This window comes from Symphalangus syndactylus, chromosome 9, assembly GCF_028878055.3.
Source record: "Symphalangus syndactylus isolate Jambi chromosome 9, NHGRI_mSymSyn1-v2.1_pri, whole genome shotgun sequence".
Classification (NCBI taxonomy): domain Eukaryota; kingdom Metazoa; phylum Chordata; class Mammalia; order Primates; family Hylobatidae; genus Symphalangus; species Symphalangus syndactylus.
Genome location: NC_072431.2, coordinates 21,836,605 through 21,862,948, shown reverse-complemented (window position 1 = coordinate 21,862,948; position 26,344 = coordinate 21,836,605). Strand labels below are relative to the sequence as shown.

The window sequence follows — 26,344 nt, the reverse complement described above, 5'->3', positions numbered from 1 at the left end:
TCACTTTGCTGCCCAGACTGGAGGGCAGTGGTGGGATCAGGATTCACTACAGCCTTGACCTCTCAAGGTCCAAGTGATCCTCCCATCTCAGCCTCCTGAGTAGCTGGGACCACAAGCATGTGCCACCACACCTGGCTATTTTTTTAAATTGTTTGTAGCAACGGGTCTCACTCTGTTGCCCAGGCTGCTCTCAAACTCCTGGGCTCAAGTGATCTCCTGCCTTGGTCTTCCAAAGCGCTGGGGTTACAGGCATGAGCCACTGTGCCTGGCCGAAAACCATTCTTAAATCCTTGTAATATACAGCCATAGAAGGAGGAACCTCACAGTTACTGAATCACAAATTTCTCCCTTGCTTCGTGGTCCACTTCCTCCCCAAAATGTAACTCAAAATGAAGTGCTCTGCCATTGCGATTTCTGCTACATTCTCCATAGCTCTTAGCATAATGTCTTGAGGACAGAAGGAGATCTTTGAGCATTTCTTCATTGATTGATGGATGAATCCAAGCTGCAAGAAACATCACTGGATGTCTCTGTCTCTATGGAGCATATCCTCCTTGTCACAGTTTGAGGTTTGCCTTTATTAATTTTATCACAGGCAGGAGGGAGGATGGGCCCAAAGTAGAGACAGACTTAAATTGTCAGGCTTCTGTACAGGATCAAAGGTAAAAGCTATACGCTGAGTACAGAAGAGTCCAATGTCAGAAGGTAGTTATGAATTTGGCTAGCCAGAATCTAGAATGCCAGAAATAGAATCCTAGCCTGAAACTTAGAAAATGTTGAAAGGGACATAAGCTTGTTAAAAACAGAATGGGAGATTGAGTTGAAATTAGATGGTAAATAAAATGAGAAACCAGCACAACCTTCAGTATTTTCTCCTTTACATACTCGTAGCTTGAGGTTGAGTAAGCCTGGCCATGAAGTGGGGACTGCTGAGGTTAAGGGTTTCAGAGACAGGGTAAGAAAGGCCTCCTGCTTTTGATTTCATAACGTCTAGAATCACACTGTATTTGAATACAATGAATACTTGAAGTTCTTTAGAGCAGCGTTCCCCAAAGTGTATACCAAGGAGTGCTGGTTCTGTTAATAAAGAAATATGTGTTTGGAAAAGACTGAATTACAGAAAAATGCCAAGTTTCTGAAGACTCCTTGGAACTAATGTGAGCTGCGTATCTCTCATAAGGGGTGTGTAAGCAGGATTTCCCGGATGTATCAACCTCCAAACATTTTCTTAAAGTACTTTGCAGAACCGGTATTACATGAACCATGTTTCAGGAAATGATGCTCTGGATGTTATTTATATTTATGTCGGAATTGTGTTAGGATATACTGTTCCCGCTGGTCATCGGAGCTCACCTTATGAAATTTCACAGCTGAATGAATTGGTCTTTTTGCTTGCATTTGAATGGGAAACAGCTGACTTGAAATAGCTCTACTCAAGTGGATATTTTCATTTTGAATATATATGTATATAATTAACATTTTTTTGTCCTTATGCAGGCAGTGTTTATTAAGATGACACAAAGCATTGAGGAAAAATTTGAAGCCCTTTCACGTTATAGCCAAGTTTAAAAGAGAATGATCAAACCTAAACTTTTGGACAATTCAGCTCTCTATTTAGTTTTGCCCTAGCCAGTGAATGACCTTGAATAACTCACCAGGCTAATGCACTCACTGAATTTAGCTTGCCTTTGTTCCAGTAACCAAATTTGGATGCCTGTTTCACTTTAAGCACAAGTAATTACATTATGTATTTTTAACCCACCAATTAGTTTTGCAAAGAGCTAATGGATCTGATTATAACCTAAGAATGAGATTTTGGCTATTTTTCTCCTTAAATATTTCATGGACAGAGACATAACTGGCAATACTGATGGAAAAGAAGTAGAAGACAAGAAGAGTGGGCTAAATCAGCATGATTTACAAATTCTTTGGGAGATATAATGCATTACACTGGTACATAAGTCTCTCTTTAAGCCAATGGATGATGTCATCCTACAATGTTATTGTAAGCAGTCACACGTGTCTCTTAAGGTTTGTGTATGTGTGCCTACACCAGTGCCTTAACTGAGCAGATACTCAATCAGTATTTGGGAATGATCTTTCTTATCTTAACACTTTCATTACGTTTATTTTTAGGTTGTATCCCGAATTGTTTTTTAATTAAAATTAATTCATGTATTAACTTGAGACTTTATGTTAACTTAGTTTATACGTTTTAGATCTACAGATATTTTTATCTATCCATACTTATATTGCTAACAACATTTCTATTTCTCAGTGCTTTTCTCTTCTACTTTAAAAAAATTGTGGTAAAATGCATATAACATAAAATTTATTATCTTAGCCATGTTGAAGTGTACAGTTCAAAGGTATTAACTACATTCATCGTATCGTGCAGCCATCACCACCATTTATCTTCATAGCTTGTTTCATCTTGTAAAACTGAAAGTCTATACCATTAAACAATAACTCCCCATTTCATTCTTCCCTTAGCCCCTGGAAACCACAATTTTACTGTCTGTCTCTATGATTTTGACTACTCTAGGTACCTCATATCAGTGGAATCATTAGTATTTATCTTTTTATGACCGTCTTATTTAATTAAGCATAATGTCCTCAAGGTTCATCCATGTTATAGACTATATCAGATTTTCCTTCCTTTTTAAGGCTGAATAATATTCTGTCGTATGTATATACCAGATTTTGCTTATCTGTTTTGCCATTCATCTGTTGATGGATACTTGGGTTGCTTTCATTTTTTTAGCTATTGTGAATAATGCTACTTATGAACATGGGGGTACAAATATCTCTTTAAGACCCTGTTTTCAATCAATTTGGGTATATACCCAAAGGGGAATTGCTAGCCCATGTGGTAATTGTGTTTTTAATTGTTTGAGGAACTGCCATACTGTTTTCTACAGTAGGTGTACCATTTTACCTTCCCACCAACAATGCACAAAAGTTCCAGTTTCTCCACATTCTTATCAACGCTAATTATTTTCTGTTTGTTTGCATGTTTTTGATAGTACCCATACCAATCAGTATGAGGCAATACCTTGTAGTTTTGATTTTCATTCTTCCCTAATAAGTGATGTTGAGCATCTTTTTATGTGCTTATTGGGCATTTGTACATCTTCTTTGAAGAAATGTTTATTTGCCTGTTTTTGAATTGGGTCTTTTGTTGTTATTGAGTTCGGAGAGTTTTTGATATATTCTTGATACTCATCTCTTATGAGATATATGCAAATATTCTTTCCCATTCTACGGGCTGTCTTTTTATTTTGTTGATATGGTCTTTTGATGCACAAAATTTTAAAACTTTCATGAAGTCCAATTTGTCTATTTATTCTTTTTCCTTTTTTGAGATGGAATCTCTTTCTGTCTCCCAGGCTGGAGTGCAGTGATGCAATCTCGGCTCACTGCAACCTCCGCCTCCCGGGTTCAAGTGATTCTCCTGCCTCAGCCTCTCGAGTAGCTGGGATGACAGGTGCCCACCACCATGCCTGGCTAATTTTTGTATTTTTAGTAGAGATGGGGTTTCACCATGTTGGCCAGGCTGGACTCCAACTCCTGACCTCAAGTGATCCGCCTGCCTCAGTCTCACAAAGTGTATTTTTTCTTGATTACTTCTTTTTGTTTTGTTTTAAGACAGAGTCTTGCTGTCACCCAGGCTGGTGTTCTGGACTGTGGTGTGATCTCGGCTCACTGCAACTTCCGCCTCCTGGCTTCAACCGACTCTCATGCCTCAGCATCTCGAGTAACTGGGATTACAGGCATGTGCCACTGCAACCAGATAATTTTTTTGTATTTTTAGTAGAGGTGGAGTTTGACTGTGTTTGCTAGGCTGGTCTCGAGCTCCTGTTTTCAAATGATCTGCCTGCCTCACCTCCCAAAGTGCTGGGATTACCTCGATTACTTTTTGAATAATAAAAACCAGTATTATTTACTTCAAGTGACTGCTTCTCAGTCTGAATCCAAGATGCTATTTCTAAAAGTTCTGTCCTCATAAAGAGAAATATTCTAAATTTTGTAGTAACCTTGCCTGAACACAGAGATCCTGTTATAAGCCTTGTTGTATTTAAATATATATAAATCTTCTCATATTTTAACAAGGTTAAGTATAAACCTTGTTATGTGATCCCTATGAAGTGATAGGCAGATACTGTTTTTTTAAAAAAAATATATAGACTGAGAAACTCAGTTTAAAAGTACAGAGAATTCTTTGGGTTCAAGATCGGTTTTTCTCCACATATTTCTCTGTAAAATTCAGTTGAGAAGTAAATACACAAGGAAGCTGCCAGTTCTTTCTTTCCTGGACTTGAAATTTCTGGAGGGTGGAGGGAAAAAAATGTTGACTCACTTGTTAGCCAGAGCTCAGCAAGGGAGTGCTAAACAAAGTGAGATGCTCAATAAATACCTTTTATTCTGCTTAACTGTAGTGTAAAAACTGTCAGGCCAATATACTCCTCTGCCTTCTTATAAATCTAAGTTTTTCTTTTAAATTTTTATGTTATTTTGCACATTTGACACAGAGAAAAATAATATTCTTCAAGTTTTTTTTGTATTTTAAAAAATTAAATGGACCGGGCGTGGTGGCTCACGCTTGTAATCCCAGCACTTTGGGAGGTCGAGGCGGGCGGATCACGAGGTCAGGAGATCGAGACCACGGTGAAACCCCGTCTCTACTAAAAAATACAAAAAATTAGCCGGGCATGGTGGCAGGTGCCTGTAGTCCCAGCTACTCGGAGAGGCTGAGGCAGGAGAATGGCGTGAACTCGGGAGGCGGAGCTTGCAGTGAGCCGAGATTGCGCCACTGCACTCCAGCCTGGGCGACAGAGCGAGACTCCGTCTCAAAAAAAAAAAAAAAAAAAAAAATTAAATGAATAAATAAAACTCTTACCTTATAGACTCCAGTTTAATCGAATGCAATCCCAAATGCTCTTATTTAAAACTGGTCAGCTGAATGTTAATGAAATATTCTAGGTTATTCATTTTCAGGCATATGAAGTATCATTTCTTGTTTAGGAAACTCAGTCAAAGGACCTTGAGTATCCAAATCAGTGTCTGAATCATACGGAACTATTAACAATGATAAGATTAGGCCAAAGAGCACAATGAATAGAGTTATGACAAGCAGAATTTGTCTGAGATTCATTTGTGTTTGGCTGCAAATGACTAAGTAAGACCAACAGTAGCAATGTCATGTGATGACTGTGAAGCATTAACTGGAAAATTTTAAATAGATGATTTCTAGAGCCTATTGAAAAGGACCAGTTGTTTCTGAGTGTCATGTCAATTATGAGAAACTATTGCTAACAAAGAGAAAGAATGAAAAATTAAAAAGCATAGGGGACAATTACCTTCCAAACATCTGAATCACTCTTGGATGACAGCCAGCTGCTCAAGGGCTGGGATGTTAAAGTTTTATCCAAGAGGGCAAAGGAGGGCAAAAAGTGAAAGGCTCAGAAATCATGACCCTGCTTAGAAACTGCTGCTTCCTTCCTAACACATCTCAGCTAGACTTTGGTTAGTGGTAAGTAATAAAAGCAAATGGCTGATGGGTCTTTGCTTTAACTTAGGCCTTAGCACTCTCATGGCAGAGGGGAGAGAATATGGGTTGACCTATTATAATGTTCAGCATTCTGTCCCTTACATTCCCATGACTTAGAGACACCTCTAAATTTTAAAAAAATCTTGTTTCTGTCTTTGCTGAATGGAAGAGTTGGCAAAGTATCTGGTAATATTTAATCTATAACTAATTTTCTAGGGTTGATGAAGGACCTACTGGATTCTTTTTAGAGGCATTGAAGTCATTAGCTCTTACTCAGCAGTTCTTATTGTTGCTATTTATTTCATTGAGCAAGATAATAAATAATCATTTAAAAAGAGACAAATGGAATGAAGGTGAATTTGTATTGAGCTGGTTCATGTCCCATGCTTTTATTATCTACCAGCTTAAACAGAACAAAAGTATTTATAAGCTTGTACTATCTAGTTTCCACTAGAAAATATGCATTTTATGTAACTTAAATTATTTATCCATGATATGTAACTTAAATTACTTGTTCTAGGGATTATTTTTCAAAATACCAATTTATCTTGAAACAATTCATACTATAAACATTCACCTTCAATTTAGATGGCTAATTAGACTGGAATGCTTGACTCGTAAGGAAATTGATGCATTTTAAGAAAACCATTATAAAATATTTGAAATAATAGGTTCTACCTTGCTGAAATTTTTTCTTTGAAAAGCCGACATAGTAGAAGACTTTTATTCTTTCTGTAATAAAGAATATTCAGAGGGAGGATCTCTGATCACATCAAATCTCTAGATATTAAAAACCCTTGCTTTCTCTTGTTAGTATTTTAAAATCTGACATCAGAGTCTTCTAAGGCAAACTCTTTTTACATGTCTGGGAGTCTGTACTGAGTAGGAAATAATAGTGAATAGGAATAATGCTTTTGAAAATCGTGCTCTTTATGGAAGTTCATCACCCGTAAAATGTCTTCTGTTTATGAAAGAACAGCAGCGTGAGTAGTTATTTGATGTGTTCTCATGTTGCAGTATGAACAGCAAAAACAAATGTAATATTAGCTGACAGATTTGGCTTAATGTATTATTTGATATCTCAGCCTGATTCAATTGTCTTAAAAAATAAAAGTTATTCACTCCACAATGTATCTACTCATGGGGCAGATACTGAAATGACCTTACTTTCAACTTGATCACTTAATCACCTGTGGTTTTCATCCTGAGATCAGGCTTATTTCACAGGAAGCAGTTCTTTCTTAAAGGGATTGAATGAAGCAAATGCAACCTCTTTATTGATTTGAGTCACAGTGAGCATTTTGTATTTAAAAAAAATACAATGTTTTAGGAGTGGATAGACACAATTTTGAAGTTTTAGCATTTTAAATTTAATATCAACCAAGTTGTACCCCACCCAGTCTTATGACATTCTCTACAAAAAAAAAAAAAAAAAAAAAACAAGAAAAAAAAACAAAAAAAGAAAAAAACCCCAAAAATAATGATTTTTATAGTAAAGTAGATTTTGGAACTAATGCACTCTTTCTCCCTATCCCCCCATTTGGAAATGCTCAATGTACCTGAGAGTGTTAAAACCCTGTCCTGTAATAAAGAAGTTCTTTCATTTTTTAATCTAGGTATTTTTTAAGCTTTATGTTTGCATACAAATAGTTAAATCAAATAATTCTGAGGTTTGTTAACATACACAACAGTCTCCAGCCTTTCTTCTTTTCCATTTCCCATTCTCCAGAGGCGACCACTTTTCATCTTTTGGTAACTACCTCTATCTTGAAACAATAGGATGGTATGGCTACTCCCTGAGTATTTTTTTCCTTAGCTTTATCTATTTACCTCTCACTGTAAAAGATGAGAATTTATGTAGCTCATTCCCCTACCCTGTCTCTCTCTTTCTCTCACTTTCTCATAGGTATGCACATGCACATGCACACAATTCCTATCCCTCCTTTCTTCCTATAAAATTATGTCATGATTTTGGGTTATTGCAGCATTTAGTGTTTAAATTATTAAGACTATTTAAGTGCAGTTTGTAGCTATACCACAAAGAGGAATATGATTTTTGTTCTATTTTTCAACAACCTTTTGTTTCTTTCTGGAATTTATAATTATTATTGTTTGCTTAGTTTTCTATGTGTTTATCTCCAATTCAACCCCCAGTTCTCTACTAGTTGGGTGAATCTCTTCTGGGTATGTTCATTTACATCAGATTTTCTCTCAACATCATCTGTTTGAAGCAGTCTTGACAGGAGCCTTCTGACCTGTTGTAGTCTGGACTGGAAGCCCTTCTTGCCTAGTATACAGCCGCCATTTTGGGATTTCCCTTCCTCTTCACCCTGGGGAGGTGGGCCTCCTGTTGCTTCATCCTGTGACTACTTCTTTCTTGCTTTACTCCTTTGTTTTGGCAGAGCATAGCCTCTGGTATCTTTTAAGAAAAGTGTGCAGGAGATTGATTTGTGTGTGTGTGTGTGTGTGTGTGTTTGTGTGTCTGAAAATACCTTTATTCTACCCTCTCATTGATTATTAGTCTATATTATTCTTGGTATAAAATTCTAGGTTAGAATTATTTTTCTTTCTTATGTAAAACAAATTGTCTTCTGGCTTTTAATGTTGCTGTTGAGAAATCCAAATCAATCTGATTTATCATCCTTTGTATATGCCTCTACTTCCACCCCAAACTTACTTCCCTGCATATTCTGAGGTTTCAAATAATGTGACTTTGGTGTGTGTCTATTTTTAGTGCACCAGGCAGGTCTTTTAAATTTGGCAACTCATGTCCTTCATTTTCTTGAAAGATTTCATTGACGATTCCTCCTTTCTCTTTCCTCTTGCCTTCAGGAACTCCTTTCCTCTAGATGTTGGACCTCCTGCAATGGTCACTAATTATCTTACCTTTTCTCTCCTAATTTATATCTATTTACCTTTTTACTTTACATTCTGTGAGATTTCCTCAACTTTATTTTTAGCTATTATATTGTGATTTTCATTTTTGCTATTATACATACTTTTATTTTCCCAGAGTCCTTTTTTTGTTCTACAAATATTTCTTTTGAAATATAGCATCTTTTTCTTATTTTATGGATATAATATCTTATCTCTGATAATCTTTCTTTTTTACCCAAATCATATTTTCTATGGATAGTGTGTTTCCTCCAGGTTGAGATTTTTGTTGCTTGCTGTGACTCTGTTATACAAATTGGAGCTTTCCCTAAATCTCTGCTAATCCTTGACTGCCTGCTCATATTTAGGAGTAAAAGACTAGAAAGCTGATTGGATGCTCTGAATGTGTAGGTGGGCCCGTTGACTGAATGTCACTGTAGGATAATCTGGATGTGCCAATTTCAGTATCTTGTCTTCTTGGACTGATAAGATCTCCTAGAGAGGGAACCTCTAGTCTCTTGACTGGAGGCTTAAGGAATTGCTCCCAGTGTATGAGGAGCCAAGTCAGGGAAGAGGGCTGGGGATCTCAACATTCAGAATGTCTGCATTAATTGAATCCTCCTATTTTCAGAATACTCCTCAACTATGCATGGCGTCTGCCAGTCCAGAGACCCTGTGATTCATTCTTTCTAGGTAATAAACCTCCAGTCTTTTGTCTGAACTGGGGGTGGAAGCAAATACCCAGCAACACAGAGTAAGGAGAGACCTATAGTTCTAACTGATTTTTAAACAGTTTTAAAAATCAAGATTAATCTTCTTAACATATGATTGTCTCTTTATCTGGAGTTAGGCCAAGCTTGAGGTTAAGGGCACAGACCTCCAAGACTAACAGTTCTGCCCAAGATTTCTGATGCCAGTTGCAAATTTGGGGGTCCCCAGGGCCATCCTCACTTCAGACCAATTGGCTATAAATTTGAGAGTTCACACAGACTCTTTCAGATTTGATAATACACTAGAACAACTCATAGAACTCAGGAAAGTACTATTACTTATCATTATAGTTTTATTGTAGCAAAAGGATACAAATAAGAGCCAGCCACAGGAAGAAAGATGTAGGGAAGAATCTAGGGCTAGGACAAATCTTCCAGGTCCTCAGGGATGTATTACCCTTCTGTTGTTGATGTGTGACAATGCACATGGAATACCACCAATTTGGGAAGCTTGTCTAAGCTTCAATGTCCATAGTTTTTATTGGGGCTTCATTACATGGGCATGATTGATTGAATCACCACCCACATGGTTGCCCAAAGCCTCAACCCCTTTGACCACATGGTTGGTCCTTCTGTCTGGTGAGCCCTCATTCTGAGTCACCTTATTAGCATACGCTTATCAGGTATAGTCTAAGGGGCCCATCATAATTAACTCAGATATTCCTAACACTTAGGAAATTCCAGGGGTTTAGAGGTTACTTCCTGGGAGCTGGGGCAAAGGCCTGACTTTTCTTTAGATAAAGGTAGTTCTTCCCTACACACCTCTCCACCTCTACTTCCAGAGGTACCTGGTTCCATCAATTTCAAAATACTTTAAGGATTCTGAAGTAAAAATCAGGTTGGTTCTTTGTTCTCTGTACTGCTGTCTTAGGATTTAGTTTTTGTGAGTTGGTTAAGTCATTTATCATTTATTCATCTAATTTCTGGCTTCCAAAATACTGTTTTTCTTCCTATTCTTGAGTGGTTATATTTAACAAAAAACTTTTTTCAGCAGTGTTAGTAGGGTTTCTGGAAGGAGAAAAATTAGGTCTGTGTATTCAGTTGGCCATCTTTACTCAGAAATTGCCCAGGCCTCTCCCAATTAATTTTTTGTTTGTTTGTTTTTTGAGATAGGGTCTCACTTTGTCACCCAGGCTGGAATACAGTGTCACCCAGGCTGCAGCCTTGACCTCTTGGGATCAGATGATCCTCCCACCTCAGCCTCCCTGGTGTCTGGGACTACAGGTGCATGCTACCACGCCTGGCTAGGTTTTTGTGTTTTTGTGTGTGTGTGTGTGTGGAGATGGGGTTTTATTATGTTTTCCAGGCTGGTCTTGAACTCCTGGGCTTAATTGATCCCCCACCTTCATCTCCTGAAGTGCTGGGATTACAGGCATGAGCCACCACACCCAGCCCTAACTTATTTTTATTAACAACTTTTTTGTAGAATACTTATTAACACCTGGCAAATGCTAAATTAGCAAATACTTCTATATTGCTGACTTAATACAGATAACTAATTCAGACTTCAGAATCTTTCAAGATGACCCTTCCCTCAGGGCCCATTTTCTTCCTACTTTACATATTGAGGTCACAACATATAAATAGCTTCTTATCGCTTGTTGTCTATGGGGAATGTGGGGCTAAAGAGGGATCTTTTATCTTCAATCTTGCCTATTGTTACAACGTTTTAACTAATATTTATATATTATATTTAGAACAAGAAAAAAAGTAGAAACACATTGCACGAAATGATCCTTAAAATTTTTCCACTTCAAATCTATAATGCTAAGATTGTGAGTAGGGTTAATGGAGAACTAAAAATGGAGAATTCTTTTTATATTTAATGGAGTAGGTAGGACAGAGCACAGAACTCTTTTAATCATTTTGATCCAAAAGTCAAACTTGTATTCATTCTCTTTCTCTATCTTTTCTTTCTGGGCTAGAAAGAGGTTTTTAAGGTTACACTTTGTGTTAATAAAGTCTTTGCTTGGAAAATTGGATGTTGATCCTCTCATGATGCTGATTTCTTGTTTCATTTTCTTGGTAAATAAGAGCGCATGTATTGACTTTCCTTTACCATTCTAGGATACAACTGTAATTGAATTATTCTTTTTTGACAATCTTTTTAGAATTCTTGCTCCCTGAAAGATTTATTCCAAACTCCATAACGTGGCATTCTCATCCCTCTTATAATATGGCAGCAACTTACCTTGTAGCTTAATCTGTTTCTTGGCCCCATCAAGCTTCCTGTTCCCCTCAACACTCAATTATTTGCTGATTCTCCCAGCTTCTTGGTGTTGAGGTATCTTTATCCATGCAGTTTCCCCAGCCTAGAATTCCTTCACCTCCCTTCCATCTCTGCTTATTTAAATGAGACACTTTTTCTCTTTAAAAAACAAATTTGTTTTGTTTATTTTTAACTTTTATTTTAAGTTCAGGGGTACAAGTGCAGGTCTGTTATATAGGAAAATTTGTGTCATTGGGGTTTGTTGTACAGATTATTTCATCACCCATGTATTAAGCCTAGTATCCATTAGTTATTTTTCCTGATACTCTCCCTCCCCCTACCCTCTACCCTCTGAAAGGCCCCAGTGTGTATTGTTCACCTCAGTGTGTCCATGTGTCCTCATCATTTAGCTCCCACTTATAAGTGAGAACATACAGTATTTGGTTTTCTGTTCATGTGTTAATTTGTTAAGGATAATGACCTCCAGCTCCATCCACGTCCCTGCAAAGGACATGATCTTATTCTTTTCTCTGGCTGCATAGTATTCCATGGTGTATATGTACCTCATTTTCTTTATCCAGTCTACCATTGATGGGCGTTTAGGTTGATTCCATGTCTTTGCTATTGTGAATAATGCTGCAATGAACATATGCATGTATGTGTCTTTATAATAGAATGAATTATATTCTTTTGGGTATAGGATTGCTGGGTCAAATAGTACTTCTGTCATTAGGTCTTTGAGGAATCACCACACTGACCTCCCCAATGGCTGAACTAATTTACTCTCCCACCAACAGTATAAGCTTTCCTTTTTCTCCACAACCTCACCAGCATCTGTTATTTTTTTGACGTTTTAATAATAGCCATTCTGACTGGTGTCAGATGGTGTCTCATTTTGTTTTTGATTTGCATTTCTCTAATGATCAGTGATGTTGAGCTTTTTTTCATATGATTGTTGGTCACATGTATACCTTCTTTGGAAAAGTGTCTATCCATTGGCTGGATGCGGTGGCTCGTGCCTGTAATTCCAGCACTTTGGGAATTCAAGGTGGGCCAATAGCTAGGAGTTTGAGACCAGCCTGGGCAACATGGTGACACCTTGTCTCTCCAAAAATCACAAAAGTTAGACAGGCGTGGTGGTGTGTGCCTATGGTGATAGCTACTTGGGAGGCTGAGGTGGGAGGATCATGTGAACCCAGGAGGAAGAGGTGCAGAGAACTGAGATTGTGCCACTGCATCCCAGCCAGGGCAACAGAGGAAAGAAAGAAAGAGAGAAAGAGAGAAAGAGAAAGGAGGGAAGGAGGGAAGGAAGGAAGGAAGGAAGGAAGGAAGGAAGGAAGGAAGGAAGGAAGCTGTTCATGTCCTTTGCTCATTTTTAATGGGGTTGTTTTTCTCTTGTAAGTTTGTTTAAGTTTCTTATAGATGCTGGATAGTAGACCTTTGTTAGATGCATAGTTTGCAAAAATTTTCTCCCATTTAGTTGGCTGTCCATTTACTCTGTTAATAGTTTCTTTTGCTGTGCAGACATTCTTCAGTTTAATTGGATCCCATTTGTCAATTTTTGCTTTTGTTGCAATTGCTTTTGGTGTCTTCATCATGAAATCTTTGCCCGTGCCTACGTCCTGAATAGTATTGCCTAGGTTGTCTCCAGGGTTTTTATAGTTTTAGGTTTTACATTTAAGTCTTTAGTTCATCTTGAGTTAATTTTTGAATATGGTGTTAGGAAGGGTCCAGTTTTGATCTTCTGCATATGGCTAGCCAGTTATCCCAGCACCATTTATTGAGTAGGGAATCCCAGACCCATTTTTATAAGCCATCTGAAAAGTTACCTTCTCTAGTAAAGGTTCGCACTTACCTTTCCTTTACTCAGGATTAATGACACTTCTGGGGCCTTATGGGGCTTTTGTTTGTTTGTTTTTGCCCTTCATGTATTTGAGCATAGCCTGTTGGTGCAGTGGGTATGAGTATGTGTTTGGGTCAGGGAAAGAGGGGGAGAGGAGAGACAGAGGTGTGAGAGAGAGATTGTTTCTGTAAAGTTATAATTTCCTTGAGGGTGAATATGATGAGTCACATATACATAGAATACCTTTTATATTGTTGATTTTCAGTAATGTCTGTTGATTTAAATTCTAACCACTAAATGTCAGTTGATTTGAAATGAATCTTGTTTCATTTCCTTTACCTTAATAGCATTGACAAAGGCAACAATTGTACGAATTATGTATTAAAGTTTTACAAATCCAGTCTCTGTCATTACAATTTCTTGAACAATAGAAAGGTGACTGCCTAATGCTTAAAGGTGATTTTTAGCAACTTGGGATGAGGGTGAGAAGTATGAACGCTCATTAGTGTTCACTGAGTCCAGGTCCACATATTGATAACCATGTGTGCCACTGCGGCTGCCTGCCTGAAGCAGCCAAATGAATCTCTGTGTGACAGGAAATGACTGCTGTAGTGGAGGAAAGAAAATACAGGAGGCATGATGAATATCTGAGTCAATCTGGGTATCCCTGTCACAGGAAGATCTGAATAATTGGGGAGAGGGGTAGGAGGAAGGTTTGAGGGGAGAAGATGATTGATTAAGTGTGTTATGGTTGACAGCAGACTGTGTTCTGGGCAAGGGAGTTAGCGGGTATTTGAGGAAAGACCCAGGAGATGGTGCGTGGTCTCTAAGTGATTAGCAGAATGTAGTCACTCATCTGCCGAGGGGCACAGCTGTACAAAAGGAAATATTCAAGAGGGAAAAGGAGAGAGAGAAACACCAATGATAACACCGAGATCTTTTAAATTATGGAAATCTGTTTGGGCTCCCCTGTTGACGTGCTGTTTCCGCCCTGGGGCACTCGCAGTCCTCCTCCTCACCGACATCCACTTGTAGGCTGGCCTGTTATTGCAAGAGGATTAGAAAGTGAGATTAATCTGGGGCTACTGCAGTGATTTCACTAAACAGTGTTACTCTGCGTGAGTGCTGGAGGGCAGTGGGGTGGGCAGGGAAAGAGAGCAAAGGAGAAGAAGGCATCAGGCAGCAATTATGGACATTTCCTTAGGAGCATCTTACAGAGGCCACTTTAACTTTTTCCCTAAGTAAAGATTTAACTTAATACTTGGCAGCAACTCTTTGCCTCTTCTATTTAAGAGCTTAAAGCCATTTAAAGTTTCTCAGCTCTTGACCCAACAAAAGGCCTGGGAGGTAGGCAGGCAGCAAGATTTATTTATTTATCTTTTTAATTTTTTAATTTTTTAATTTTTTTTTTTATTATTATACTTTAGGTTTTAGGGTACATGTGCACAATGTGCAGGTTTGTTACATATGTATCCATGTGCCATGTTGTTTTGCTGCATCCATTAACTCGTCATTTAGCATTAGGTATATCTCCTAATGCTGTCCCTAAAACTAAGTGACGAACTAGATCCTCATTCATCTGGCTAGGCAGTGGCATTTAATTAACCAATTTATTAAATTTGTTTTTGTGTTTTCTTTGCAGAGCCTAATCTGGTATCCTGAAATCATATACAAAACAAAACGAACAAACAAAAGCCCCCTAAGGCCCCAGAAGTGTCATTAATCCTGAGTAAAGGAAAGATAAGTGCGAACCTTTACTAGAGAAGGTGACATTTCATCCAGGGTACAGCTCTGGAGTTCCTGTCTTTCTCCTTAATGCAATCAAATCATGCGAGCTAACCTTAGACAAAAGTTGAAACAGGCCAGAGGATTTTATTTCTAAATTCAGTGTCTATATGAATAGGGTCTATGAAGAGTGGTTATAAAAATGTAAGAGAAGAAATGAAGGGGGAGAAAAAGGAAACTTATGTCATGCTTAATATAATTTTTTCTACCTCTGTTCTGTAATAAGTGCTATGTAGCAAGCACATCTGTTAATTTGACTAGAATTATGCTTTAATCACTTGCTTATGTTTTCAGGATAAGCAGGGCACAGAAAGACTGAGAATAAGAATTTAGGCTTAGGGTTGATTTACATGATGAAAAGATTGCCTCTCAGACTGTACCCATGATAATGCTCTTACATGGAAAGAACAGTTTCTTGCTGAGACAGAGCAGGAATCTATTTGGCTGAAGCTGGCTTTGTCAGCTAGTCATGTTAACACTGTACTATTAATTTACCCCGCTTTAAGATTGCTGGGGTTTTTGAGAGTAAAGTCTTGATTCTTCTGAACCATGACTGGAAGTGCTCTGTCCACCCAAAGACTCTTTTCCATAGTGATCCTTGTTTTGGCAACTGTCTCCTTTTTCTCAGTCCACTCATCACTGCTTGTTTGCAAAAGGTCTGCCTATGACTGCACAATCCTGGAGCTTATACATTAGCTTCCAAATAGGGACTGCATAGCAGCCCTCTCTGCACAAGAGATTTAGGCCACTAAGAGAGCATGAAGCTGGTATTCTATACTGGCACCAGTGTCCTGCCAGCATGGTGCAGCCCTGCCACTGGCCTTCATATTGTTTGGCCACAAGAAGAGAAACACCGGGGAGAGGAGGAGCCAGATGATTAATCCTGAAGGGCTGTTAGGGACAAAACCATTTACAGTGAGTACAGTCGGCAAGATACCCAGCTTTTCTGTTCTTTTATTTAAGAGAGAAAATTGTAAAAGAAAGGAGAGAGAGGTGGGAAGCTTTGATGGCGATGTAGCTGAATTTTTTTGTCTCCTGATTTGGTCGAATGAACTTTTCTGATTTAAATGTGTTTGTTTATTCAAGTCGAATGCATTCTGCTAGCATCAAGCTCCAACCCAAAACTTGTGGACATGAGATCGCAGAAACAGTCCTTGTTAGTAAGCCATCCATGGCATGTTTCTATAGGATGATAAATAGAGTAAGGTGGAAAAACCCTGTTATAATTAAAAAAAAAAGCCTTAAAATCATTACTGCTTTCAGCTATTGCACTTTAATTATTGCCTCTTCTTTGGATTTGTGTAAAGGAAAGGATTTGATGGATGTTATTTTTAACAGCAGCTGGGATAAAGGTGGTATTATCACTAATGCTGGAAAGATGGCCACAGACAAACATTTGATTAGGGGGAGGGAGATGAGAGGTCACTGGATTCCAAAAAGCTGACTGATCACTCCTTTCACACCGTCTTGAAGCCAGAGTTGTAACTTGGTGGGTACCTGTGTGCACTTGATCAAATTTTTTTATTTTCACCATCAGAAGTTGTAGTCTAAGCTTTTAAAAAAATGTCTCTGTGACTAGAAAGGAATCTTATTGCAAGATGACTTGTAAAAAAGAATTCAAAACTTATATTATTTAGAAATATAGACTCATGCTCAATTTCCTGCTTTCTGTTTGCATTCAAATGGAGTAATTAGTTTGATGGGAAAGAAACTTGAATAGTCCTGATAAGGGCAAGAAAAATACTCACAAAGATTGTTACTATAGGTTTCTACAATTCGAAGCATTTTTTAAAAATTATAATTTATCTTTAAAATCAGATGTGATTTTGTTAAAATCAGAAATAGAGTATGACCATCCATATATGTTACATTTAAATGTGAACTACTAAAAATTGAAAAATGTTTGTAGTAATTGCTTTTCATGAAAATGGGCAATTAATCCATTTTATGCTACTACCCAGGCTTGCTGCGCTTAATGACGCATATACCATTCTTTTCCTAGTGGCAAAGGTATATGTGAAGGAAAGTAAATAGAAGTTGAAATGAAACTTGACTAAAGCACACTTTGTTTTATTTGTATGGGTTATAGAAATTCTCTTGTGTGTAGTCTGACCAGTGAAATGTGGAAACATCGCATCTAGTTAGAAGTTTTATAGTTACAGGAAAATTTTGCTTTTTCAGCTTGAATGTAAGATTTCTTTGTACTTGACTGATGTAGGATGCATATCTTCTCCTCTCCAGCTATGCTTTTGTTTCATATTTTTATTTTATTCTGGTTTGTCTTCTACATATATAACCACATCTGTTTTGTCAGTCTTAAGTGGCAAACTTCTAGAGGGGAGAATCTCCCATGTTTGTTCCTCTGGGAAGAATTAACAACACAAAATGTGTAAATAATGACTTACAAAACGCTGTTTTCATGATAGTAATTTATTCCTTTTCATTAAGTAGGACACAAATATCAATAATACTTGTAGGTTTTGATAAAATGGAGAACCATCATTTAGTAGCTACACAGCTCTCAGGATAGGCAGGAAACTTCCAGCAGCTTTGAAATCTCTGGCTAAATAACCCTAGGCAATCACAGATTCTTAGGGCAAATGGGATCCTATTGACTATCTAGTTCAATTTTGTCATTTTACAGATGAAGAAACTGAGGCCAAGAAATGTATGGAGCGTTTTGCCCCAAATCATATAAAACTGCAGTGTGCTTAGTGCGCAGACTAATGGTATATATGGAAATATTGCAGGTTGGGGCATACATTGCAGTGAGCTAATTCTTTAGTGTGTTTTTTAGTTTACAGTAGGATGTGTATTCCCAAGAAGGCCCTGCCTTGACTTAGGAGTTTCAGAGAAAACACAGTGACTAAACACTGTTTTTCAGTTGTGCAGAGCTTTGGGGCACGGTTTTGCGGCGAGTGTGTATGTGTCAGTGTAGCTTAAACAGTTCATTGTATGCTGCCCTGGCTCAGCATTCAGTTTTCTAGTTTCAATGACTCTGGCTTCTTAGAAGAGGGAACCACTGTGACACCAGTGTCTTCATTTATAACCAGTTCTACGTTCTTGACCTAGAAACCTTATTAACCTTTATGTATCAGATTCCTTCTCTAAGATTGTGATTCTAAACTTACCCCCAGAGGGCAGTGGGTTGATTAATAATTTTTTTTAAATATTAAAAATTTGGGGCCGGGCACGGTGGCTCACACCTGTAATCCCAGCACTTTGGGAGGCCGAGGTGGGTGGATCACGAGGTCAGGAGATGGAGACCATCCTGGATAACACAGTGAAACCCCGTCTCTACCAAAAAAAGTACAAACAATTAGCCAGGCGTGGTGGCAGGCGCCTGTAGACCCAGCTACTTGGGAGGTTGAGGCAGGAGAATGGCGTGAACCCGGGAGGCAGAGCTTGCAGTGAGCCGAGATGGCACCACTGCACTCCAGCCTGAGCAACACAGCGAGACTCCATCTCAAAAAAAAAAAAAAAAATTGGAGAAATTGGAATCAGCCTGAGGCTGGGATATGGTTTATGAAGAAGTGGTATGGTAGCTCACTCTTCCTGGAGTTTTATCCCTCTCAGTGAAATTTTGTTATCTTTTAATTGTTTTTTGTTTTAATAGCCAGGTCTATTATTATTATTACTTTTAAAACTGAATGCAAGCGTGGTTAAAAATGTGGGGTATCTGCCTTATATTCATAGGAAAGAAAAAAAGTGTGGGGTATGGATTTCTGCCTTTTGCAATCAGGTGGAGAAGGCTGTTGAATTGAAGCCTGAAGCCATTCTCTAAGGCAGGTATCAAAGTGATAAACCTACTTTATAACATATATTTTGCTTTTTGCAATAACTTTGTTTTAAAAATTTATCTGTAATTCTCTTTTTTATTTTTTGAGACGTAGTTTCACTCTTGTTGCCCAGGCTAGAGTGCAATGGTGCAATCTCGGCTCAGCTCACTGCAACCTCCCACTCCCGGGTTCAAGCAATTCTTCTGCCTCAGCCTCCTAAGTAGCTGGGATTACAGGTGCCTGCCACTACACCCGGCTAATTTTTGGTATTTTTAGTAGAGACGGGGTTTCACCCCAGGCAGGTCTCGAACTCCTGACCTCAGGTGATCTGCCCACCTCGGCCTCCCAAAGTGTTGGGATTACAGGTATGAGCCACCACGTCTGGCTTTCTCCTCATCATTTAATTCAAAAGTTAGATGCCTGAGAAATTAGGGAAAGGGATTACGCTGCAGTATTGGAAAGATTCTGAAAAAATATGTCATAGGAGTAACTTAGTCTTAAGGCTTTTGTCAACTCAACAAGTCTTTTTTATTTCCATTCCTCATTCTTGTATGGAAAGATACATGTTTCTAGTCAAATTGGAAGCGTTTTTAAAAGTTTCCCCTCTATTTTGGTATGTAAAAATAATTTTGCTTTTCTTTTTTTGCTGAATATTTGTTACTATACAAATATGAACTACTTTTTGACAATCACATTTAATTTCTGATCTTTTGGTCAGTCACCTTTCATCTTTGGGGGAATAATGGTATAAACTAACTTGAATATGTAGAACCCGAAAAAAAAATATAAAAGAAAAAGAAATTCATTGCCTTGAGTAGAAGAAGCTGCTCTTGAGACTAAAAATAGTGCTTATTTATTTTAAAGTACAAGAGCCTAAAAGTTGGTATTTTATACTAGACTGGTTCCAGAAGAAAGATGAATTTAATAGCTGGATAATTAAACTAATTAAATTTATCTTAAAACGCAACCTTACTTTATGATGAATTACACTTATGTTATTTTAACCTACTTGGTTAATATTTTACTGTTTATGTATTTCAGACCAATTTATTACCCTTAAAATTCCAGAAGCCTCTAAAAATTCCATATAACCAAATATTAATGTAATTTAGATTGAGAGTTAATTAGATCTATTCAGTACAATCCATGATTTATACTTTCTAGGAAAGTAAAGATTTGGGATTGTCACAGGTTATTATTTAACTAACAAATCATAGAAAGGAGCAACATCTCCTGAATTCAGCTCAGTGTTTTTTGTGATTAGAACATCTTCCCACGTAGCTGTCCCATGTATTGAACAAGATAGAATTTATTTTTGTTTTGAACAAGATAGAAGTTTATTTTTTTCTCACATAAAAGAAGTACAGGGCAGCAATCAGACCTTGTACGGTAGCTCCTCCGTTATCAAGTGGAACTCATGTTTCTACCCCCATGCTCCACCATCCTCCACCCGTAATACTCAAAGGCCTCTCTGGGTCTGAGTTGCCAGCTGCTCTAGCCATCAAGTCCACATTACAGGCTGGAAGAAGGGGAGGAAGGTAGAAGGGCATAAAGGGAGCCCCTCCTAATTGAGTCAGCTCCCTGTAAGTAGCTCTCCCAGAGTTTCAACACAATTCCACTCATTGGCCAGAACATGGCCACACCTAGCTGCAAAGGAGATAGGGAATTTAGTTTTAAATTCTGGGCAGGAATATGAACAGCTAAAAACCAGGATTTTGTTACTAAGAAATTAGGGAAGAATAGATGGGGGCAGTGGGGGGAGAGTAGGCAATATCACAGTGGTTTTATGTTCATATTATTTCCTGGCTCTTGGGGCTACCATGTAGAAAATCAAAACACCTCTTTCTGTTTTTGTTATGAGCTATGGTTTCTTAATTTAGAAATCTGGCTTAATTTAGAAATCCTGTTTCTTCTGTGAAGTATCATTTCTTTATTTGGCAATCTTGACTGACTCTTGCTTTCTTCTTTCCTCTTGCCTTTCAGCTGTTTTGGAAAGAAGTGAGGTTTAGACTTCTCCATGTTAACCATGAGTGTGACACTTTCCCCCCTGAGGTCACAGGACCTGGATCCCATGGCTACTGATGCTTCGCCCATGGCCATCAACATGACACCCACTGTGGAGCAGGGTGAGGGCGAAGAGGCAATGAAGGCCATGGACTCTGACCAACAGTATGAAAAGCCACCCCCACTGCACACAGGGGCTGACTGGAAGATTGTCCTCCACTTACCTGAAATTGAGACCTGGCTCCGGATGACCTCAGAGAGGGTCCGAGACCTAACCTATTCAGTCCAGCAGGATTCAGACAGCAAGCATGTGGATGTACATCTAGTTCAACTAAAGGTAAGACAAGGTCTGTGATCCTCTCAGGATAGAAGTTTTCAAAAGGCTGTAGCACCTAGACCTTGTGTTCTGTAATTTCCAATGAGGAATTGTCCAGGAAGAAAAGCACAGTAGCAGGTTTCAAACCATTATCTTTAGAGGTAAACATGGAAATAATTTATTCTTCTCTGATTTTACTACATGTGCTGATTATCTAGAATAAGCTGGCCTTTGGTGATAGTGCAGAGAAATGGAGAAAGGGAGGGGTATTTTTGTGCAGTGTTATCCAAATAAGTTACAAAGAATAAAAGTATTTAAAAACACTTACAAAGGGTTTAATAAAAGACTCTTATAGGTAAAATATCAAACTCAGCTGTGATTGTGAGTATTTGTATGTGTCTATTATCTTCAGTTGAAGCTGATGCTGCCTTTGTGGCAAACAATGAATTCTGACATAGTAGGGAAGGGCAATGTTCTTTTACAATAAGTTGTTTCATGCAGGCACAATGCTTCATGTAGAACAAAGGTGATTTTATGACAACTCATCTAAAGTTCAGACATTAAAAAAAAAGTCTGTGGACTCAAAAGCCCTTTAAAAGCCTGACTGTTGGCAATAATGAAATGGAGGTGCTAGTAAAGAGTACTACTAATAGCGTTTTTGGCCTAGGGACTTCAAGATAAGGTGAGCCTCGTCCTACCATAGTCACTCCTCTCTTCCAGGTCCTTGAGGGAAATGTACACTCAGGTCAGTGACCTGCAGAGCAAGACAGGTTTATAACCAGTCAGGGCACTGGCCACAAACCCCATGATAAATTTCTAGTCAATTAGAAATAATACTAACGAAACTTCCTTTACCTAAACTGGTTCATCCTAAATAATCTGAAATGAAAGGTCAAACATTCTTGGATCTTAACACTTAAATGGTTTATAGGATGCAGCCATCAGCCTGAGTGGGAAAGATGGGCACTTAAAATGAAGCATAGAGCCTAGAGCAGAGCAGGTTCAGCCTTCTCAGGCTGGTTCAGCAGATCCTGAGCCCAGCTGCCCCATTACAGAAAGTGTTCAAATGAGTGTGGTCAGGGGAGAGAACAAAAGAGCCAGAATCTTAAAGGTGACCGGGCTTCTCCCAGGTTGAGCAGGTCTAGTGTCTCTTTTCTACAGGTTATTGGGGAAAAAAGTACAAAAACATAACAGAGAGATGGCTAGGAATTAGCTTCAACAGAATGCAAACCCCAGCCATCTTTCTGCTGTTGCAGCAGGGAGTGATTTGACTCAGTCTGTGAAACATGGTTTATATAATCAGAATAGCAGCTCTCCAACTCCTTGACGTTAGAGTGAAATAGAAACTTGGAGGCTCTGCTTTGCCCCCTTCTCTTCTCCGTCCCCTCCAAAGATACCCTTACATGTGGCTCCCATAAGTAGATAGAGGGTTAGGCTTATCAGGAAAGTCAACTACTGCTTTCTGGAATCTTTCAGATTTACACAGAAAAGGTGGGGAACAATAAAGGGAAATATCTTTAGAAGTCTCAGTAAAAAAAAAAAGTGTTGTTAAGGGCTATTAAAAACATTAATGGGTCAATTAACTTTATTTAATTGCATTAACAATTTGGAAGTGAAAATTTTAATTTTAATTCCAAATAAGAATGTAAAGTTTTTGTACAGTTAACATAGGGTTATATTTAGTGTTTGAGAAACCAACTCTAGGGTTATTTGTCTTTTTCTCATTGGAACTGCCTATCACCTTCTTACCTTGGTCAAAAGGTATTTCACACCCACCTCCATCAGCTCCATCCCTTAGTATGGTCTGTCTCCCCTGCTGAGAAAGGAGCCCCCGGAGGGCATGAAGTCAACACAGTAATTACATAGTAGTTACTCAATCAATAACTATTAAGGGGATAAATATAAATTGTCCTATGTTCATTTTATTCTAGGATGTCTATCATGACTTTTTGGGGTACTAGTTTCATTAGGTTACTTAACCAGTAGTGCCTTTCCACATTGAGTTCAAAGTCAGGGAGCTCTGGTTACTGCATGTGGCTTCAAAAAAGGTCTACACAAGTGTTTGGTTGTATCACTTAATCTGCTTAGTTAAGTTTCCCTTTTATTTGTATAATATTTCTTTATTCCACCAAATAAGCACTGTCATGCATTTTTTCAAAAATATTTTAAATAAATATCACTTTTTCTGATTTCCACGTTGGTCCATAAGAATAAAGGGGAACATGGGCACAGTTTTATATGTGAAAACACAATAAAACAACCTTGTAGAAGCAGCTCTCAACTGAGGCCTTTGGCAAAGCAGACGGGCAGGCCCAGACTGGGGATGGCCAGCTGTGATCGGGCGTCTTAGCTTTGCTCCCACTACCTTGAAAAGTTACCCAATTTATTAATTTACAGTGAAAAATAACCATCTCAAGGCTGGGAATGCCCATGGCTTTAAAGATCATCTAGGCACAGATAATTCCCTAATTTATATATTCATCTCAGTGTTTTCTCAGGAGCCCCAGCTGCCTAACTTAATCTCCACTTGTGTCTCTAGTGGGCATCTCAAGCCTGTCAAAGAGCTGTTAATCCTCTCCCAATCTTACCAGTTTCAGTAAACGTCACTACTCTGCTAAAGCCAAAGCATGACTCTCCACTCCACCTACATGTCTATCAACAAGTCCTGGGAATCCATCTCCAAAATATGCCCTAAAGTTACTCTCTTCTCTCCAACACTACTGCTGCCATCCTAGTCAAGCCATATCACTGCTTGCCTAGGCTGCTTTTAGAACTTTCTAACTAATCTTACCGCTTCTTTTACCTTTAGCCTTGCAGTTTATTCTCCATCCAGTAGCCAATGGGATCTTTTAAATATGTAAACAAGCATGGTGACTCAAGACTATGATCCTAGCACTTTGGGAGGTGGAGATGGGCGGATTGCTTGAGCCCAGGAATTTGAGACCAGACTGGGCAGCATGGTGCAACCCCATCTCTACTAAAAATACAAAAATTAGTGGGCATGGTGGTGTGCACCTATAATCCCAGCTTCTCTGGAAGCTGAGGTGAGAGAATCACCTGAGCCTGGGAAACTGAGGCTGCTCATGCTCCACTGCACTACATCGTGGGTGACAAAGTGAGACTGTCTCAAAAAAATAAAAATAAATATGTAAATGAGGTCATGTCATTTCCTTGCTTCCAACTGGACTTACAATAAAACTAAAGCTTTTTCCTCTGACTCTGCTCTTGGCTGTTTCTCTGATCCTGGCTCCTGTGCTTTTCCCCTTGTTCATAAAGCTCCAGATTCACTGTAAGTTCCAAAGAAGCACTGGGTTTGTTCTTGTCTGATAGCTTTTCCTGTTCCTTCTGCGGAGAAGCTTTCTTTCCCCCATTGTTACATGGCAGATTCTGGATCCTCACCAAGCTATCAGCCAGAGGCACAGTCATGTTTAACATCTGGAGGTGCAAGCCTGGGAGAGGGTTGGGCAGGGATTGGCAGTGAGGAAGTAGGGTCTGTGCTGTGTTTCATGAAGGGCGAGCACAAAAATAGAAGCTACTCATTACCTAACTTGTCTACACACTTCAACCTCCCTTTCATATTGCTGATTCTAAGTCTTTCAATCGTGCTCTTCTCTACCATCATGTCAATATATAACTTTTTAAAAAACGTAGTTGGAAAATGCTTTTGAAAAATGCTCAGGATAGGCTCTGTCTCAGCTCTTAAATTAAATGTCATTTTTTCAAATAAGCCATTCCTGATCCCTCTTCTTAAAACCCCTACCACCCAGCCGTTATCTAGGCCATCACCTAGCTTTATTATTATTATTATCATTATTTGAGACAGGGTCTCACTCTGTCACCCAGACCGGAGTGCAGTGGCAGAATCTAGGCTCACTGCAACCTTTGACTCTCAGGCTCAAGAGATCCTCCTGCCTCAGCCTCCCAAGTAGCTGAGACTACAAGTGCATACCACTATACCCAGCTAATGTTTGTATTTTGTGTAGTAGAGATGGGATTTCACCATGTTGCCCAGGCTTGTCTTGAACTCTTGGGCTCAAGCGATCTTCTAGCCTCTGCCTTCCAAACTGCTGGGATTACAGGCGTGGCCTTTATAATTTTTTTTAATGGTTTTTATCACTAGCTGCCGTTATTTATTTATTTGCTTGTTTGTGTTTTCCCTAAGGACCTGAACTGTCGAGTTTTCTATTGTATGTCTGTTCTCTAGGACAGGGCCAGGCACTTAGGACTCAATTCACACCTGTGGTTGTATAGGTGAGTCCAAGCCTTGTGGTCAGTGCCTTCTCTCCCCATAAACAGGCTTACACAGCAAGTCCCATAAGGAAGGCTGCTCAATGAGGATTGAATTAGGACAAAGGCATTGGATGAATCAAGGCCCAATATGTTTGGGGCATTGCTGTCCCATTAGGAAGGGTCTGTGAGTGGTTCAGAAATCTGGGGGATCTTGCCTGGGGAGTCTGCCCAGGCAAGTCTATTATCCTTCTGTAAATGGTTGTGCCTGGCCCCTCTCACATCCCCCTTTTTGTTGTACTCCTTCTTTGGTAATGATTTTGGTTAATAAGCATACTCTCAGGTCTTCTAAACCCAGAGCCAGTCTTTTTCTTTAAAAGTGATTTTATCTTCTGGTCATTGTGTTGATTCTAAAGTCTGTTTCCCAGAGACCACTCTTACCTCCCTTATTTCCAAGTTCTTAGGGGAAATTTTACCTCCAGAATGAACTACAGACAATTGTTATAAAGTTCCCATGGGGGAGTGATTATTCCTGAGAGTGAATAAAAACAGAGATTAAAAATTGGAAACAATGAAACATACTGAGTACCTTTTTCCATTATTTTTAAAACTGAAAATGAAACCTACATGTTTTGCTTCTTAGCTTCCAGATATTCTTCAGTAAGACGTATGAGAAACCAGCTGAACCAAATTTAGAATCTCTCCCCCTTCTTTGGATTCAGAAGCTGTGCTGTACAGGAAAACCAGATCAAGAACCTTAAAAGGTTTTGATTTTAACTGAGACCTCTGGTTTGGGTGAATGTATTTGGGTGCTAAAAAGGCAAAGTAGGTATCTCTGCTTCCTGATTAACAGTCTTCTCAGGGAGAATATTATTTGTTTTCCTGGAAACGTGATAGCAGGAAAGAGGCAAGGTGTAGGCTAGCTAGCATAGGCTAAATGATACGGCTGGATAACAGACAGAAGTCTTGAAGTGACTTTCTGGAAT

General features: G+C 38.8%; 1 protein-coding gene across 3 annotated transcripts in view; it reads left to right on the top strand.

The window, feature by feature from the left end:
* The window catches only part of AKAP6 (A-kinase anchoring protein 6), a 627,789-nt gene that overhangs the window by 209,291 nt on the left and 392,154 nt on the right, over positions 1–26,344 (top strand). For all 3 annotated transcript variants that reach the window (XM_055291569.2, XM_055291568.2, XM_063645887.1), the window contains exon 3: positions 20,795–21,152. In XM_055291569.2, the coding sequence (XP_055147544.1) occupies positions 20,829–21,152 (324 nt within the window). In that variant the 5' untranslated portion in view covers positions 20,795–20,828. The remainder of the gene's footprint in view (positions 1–20,794; positions 21,153–26,344) is intronic.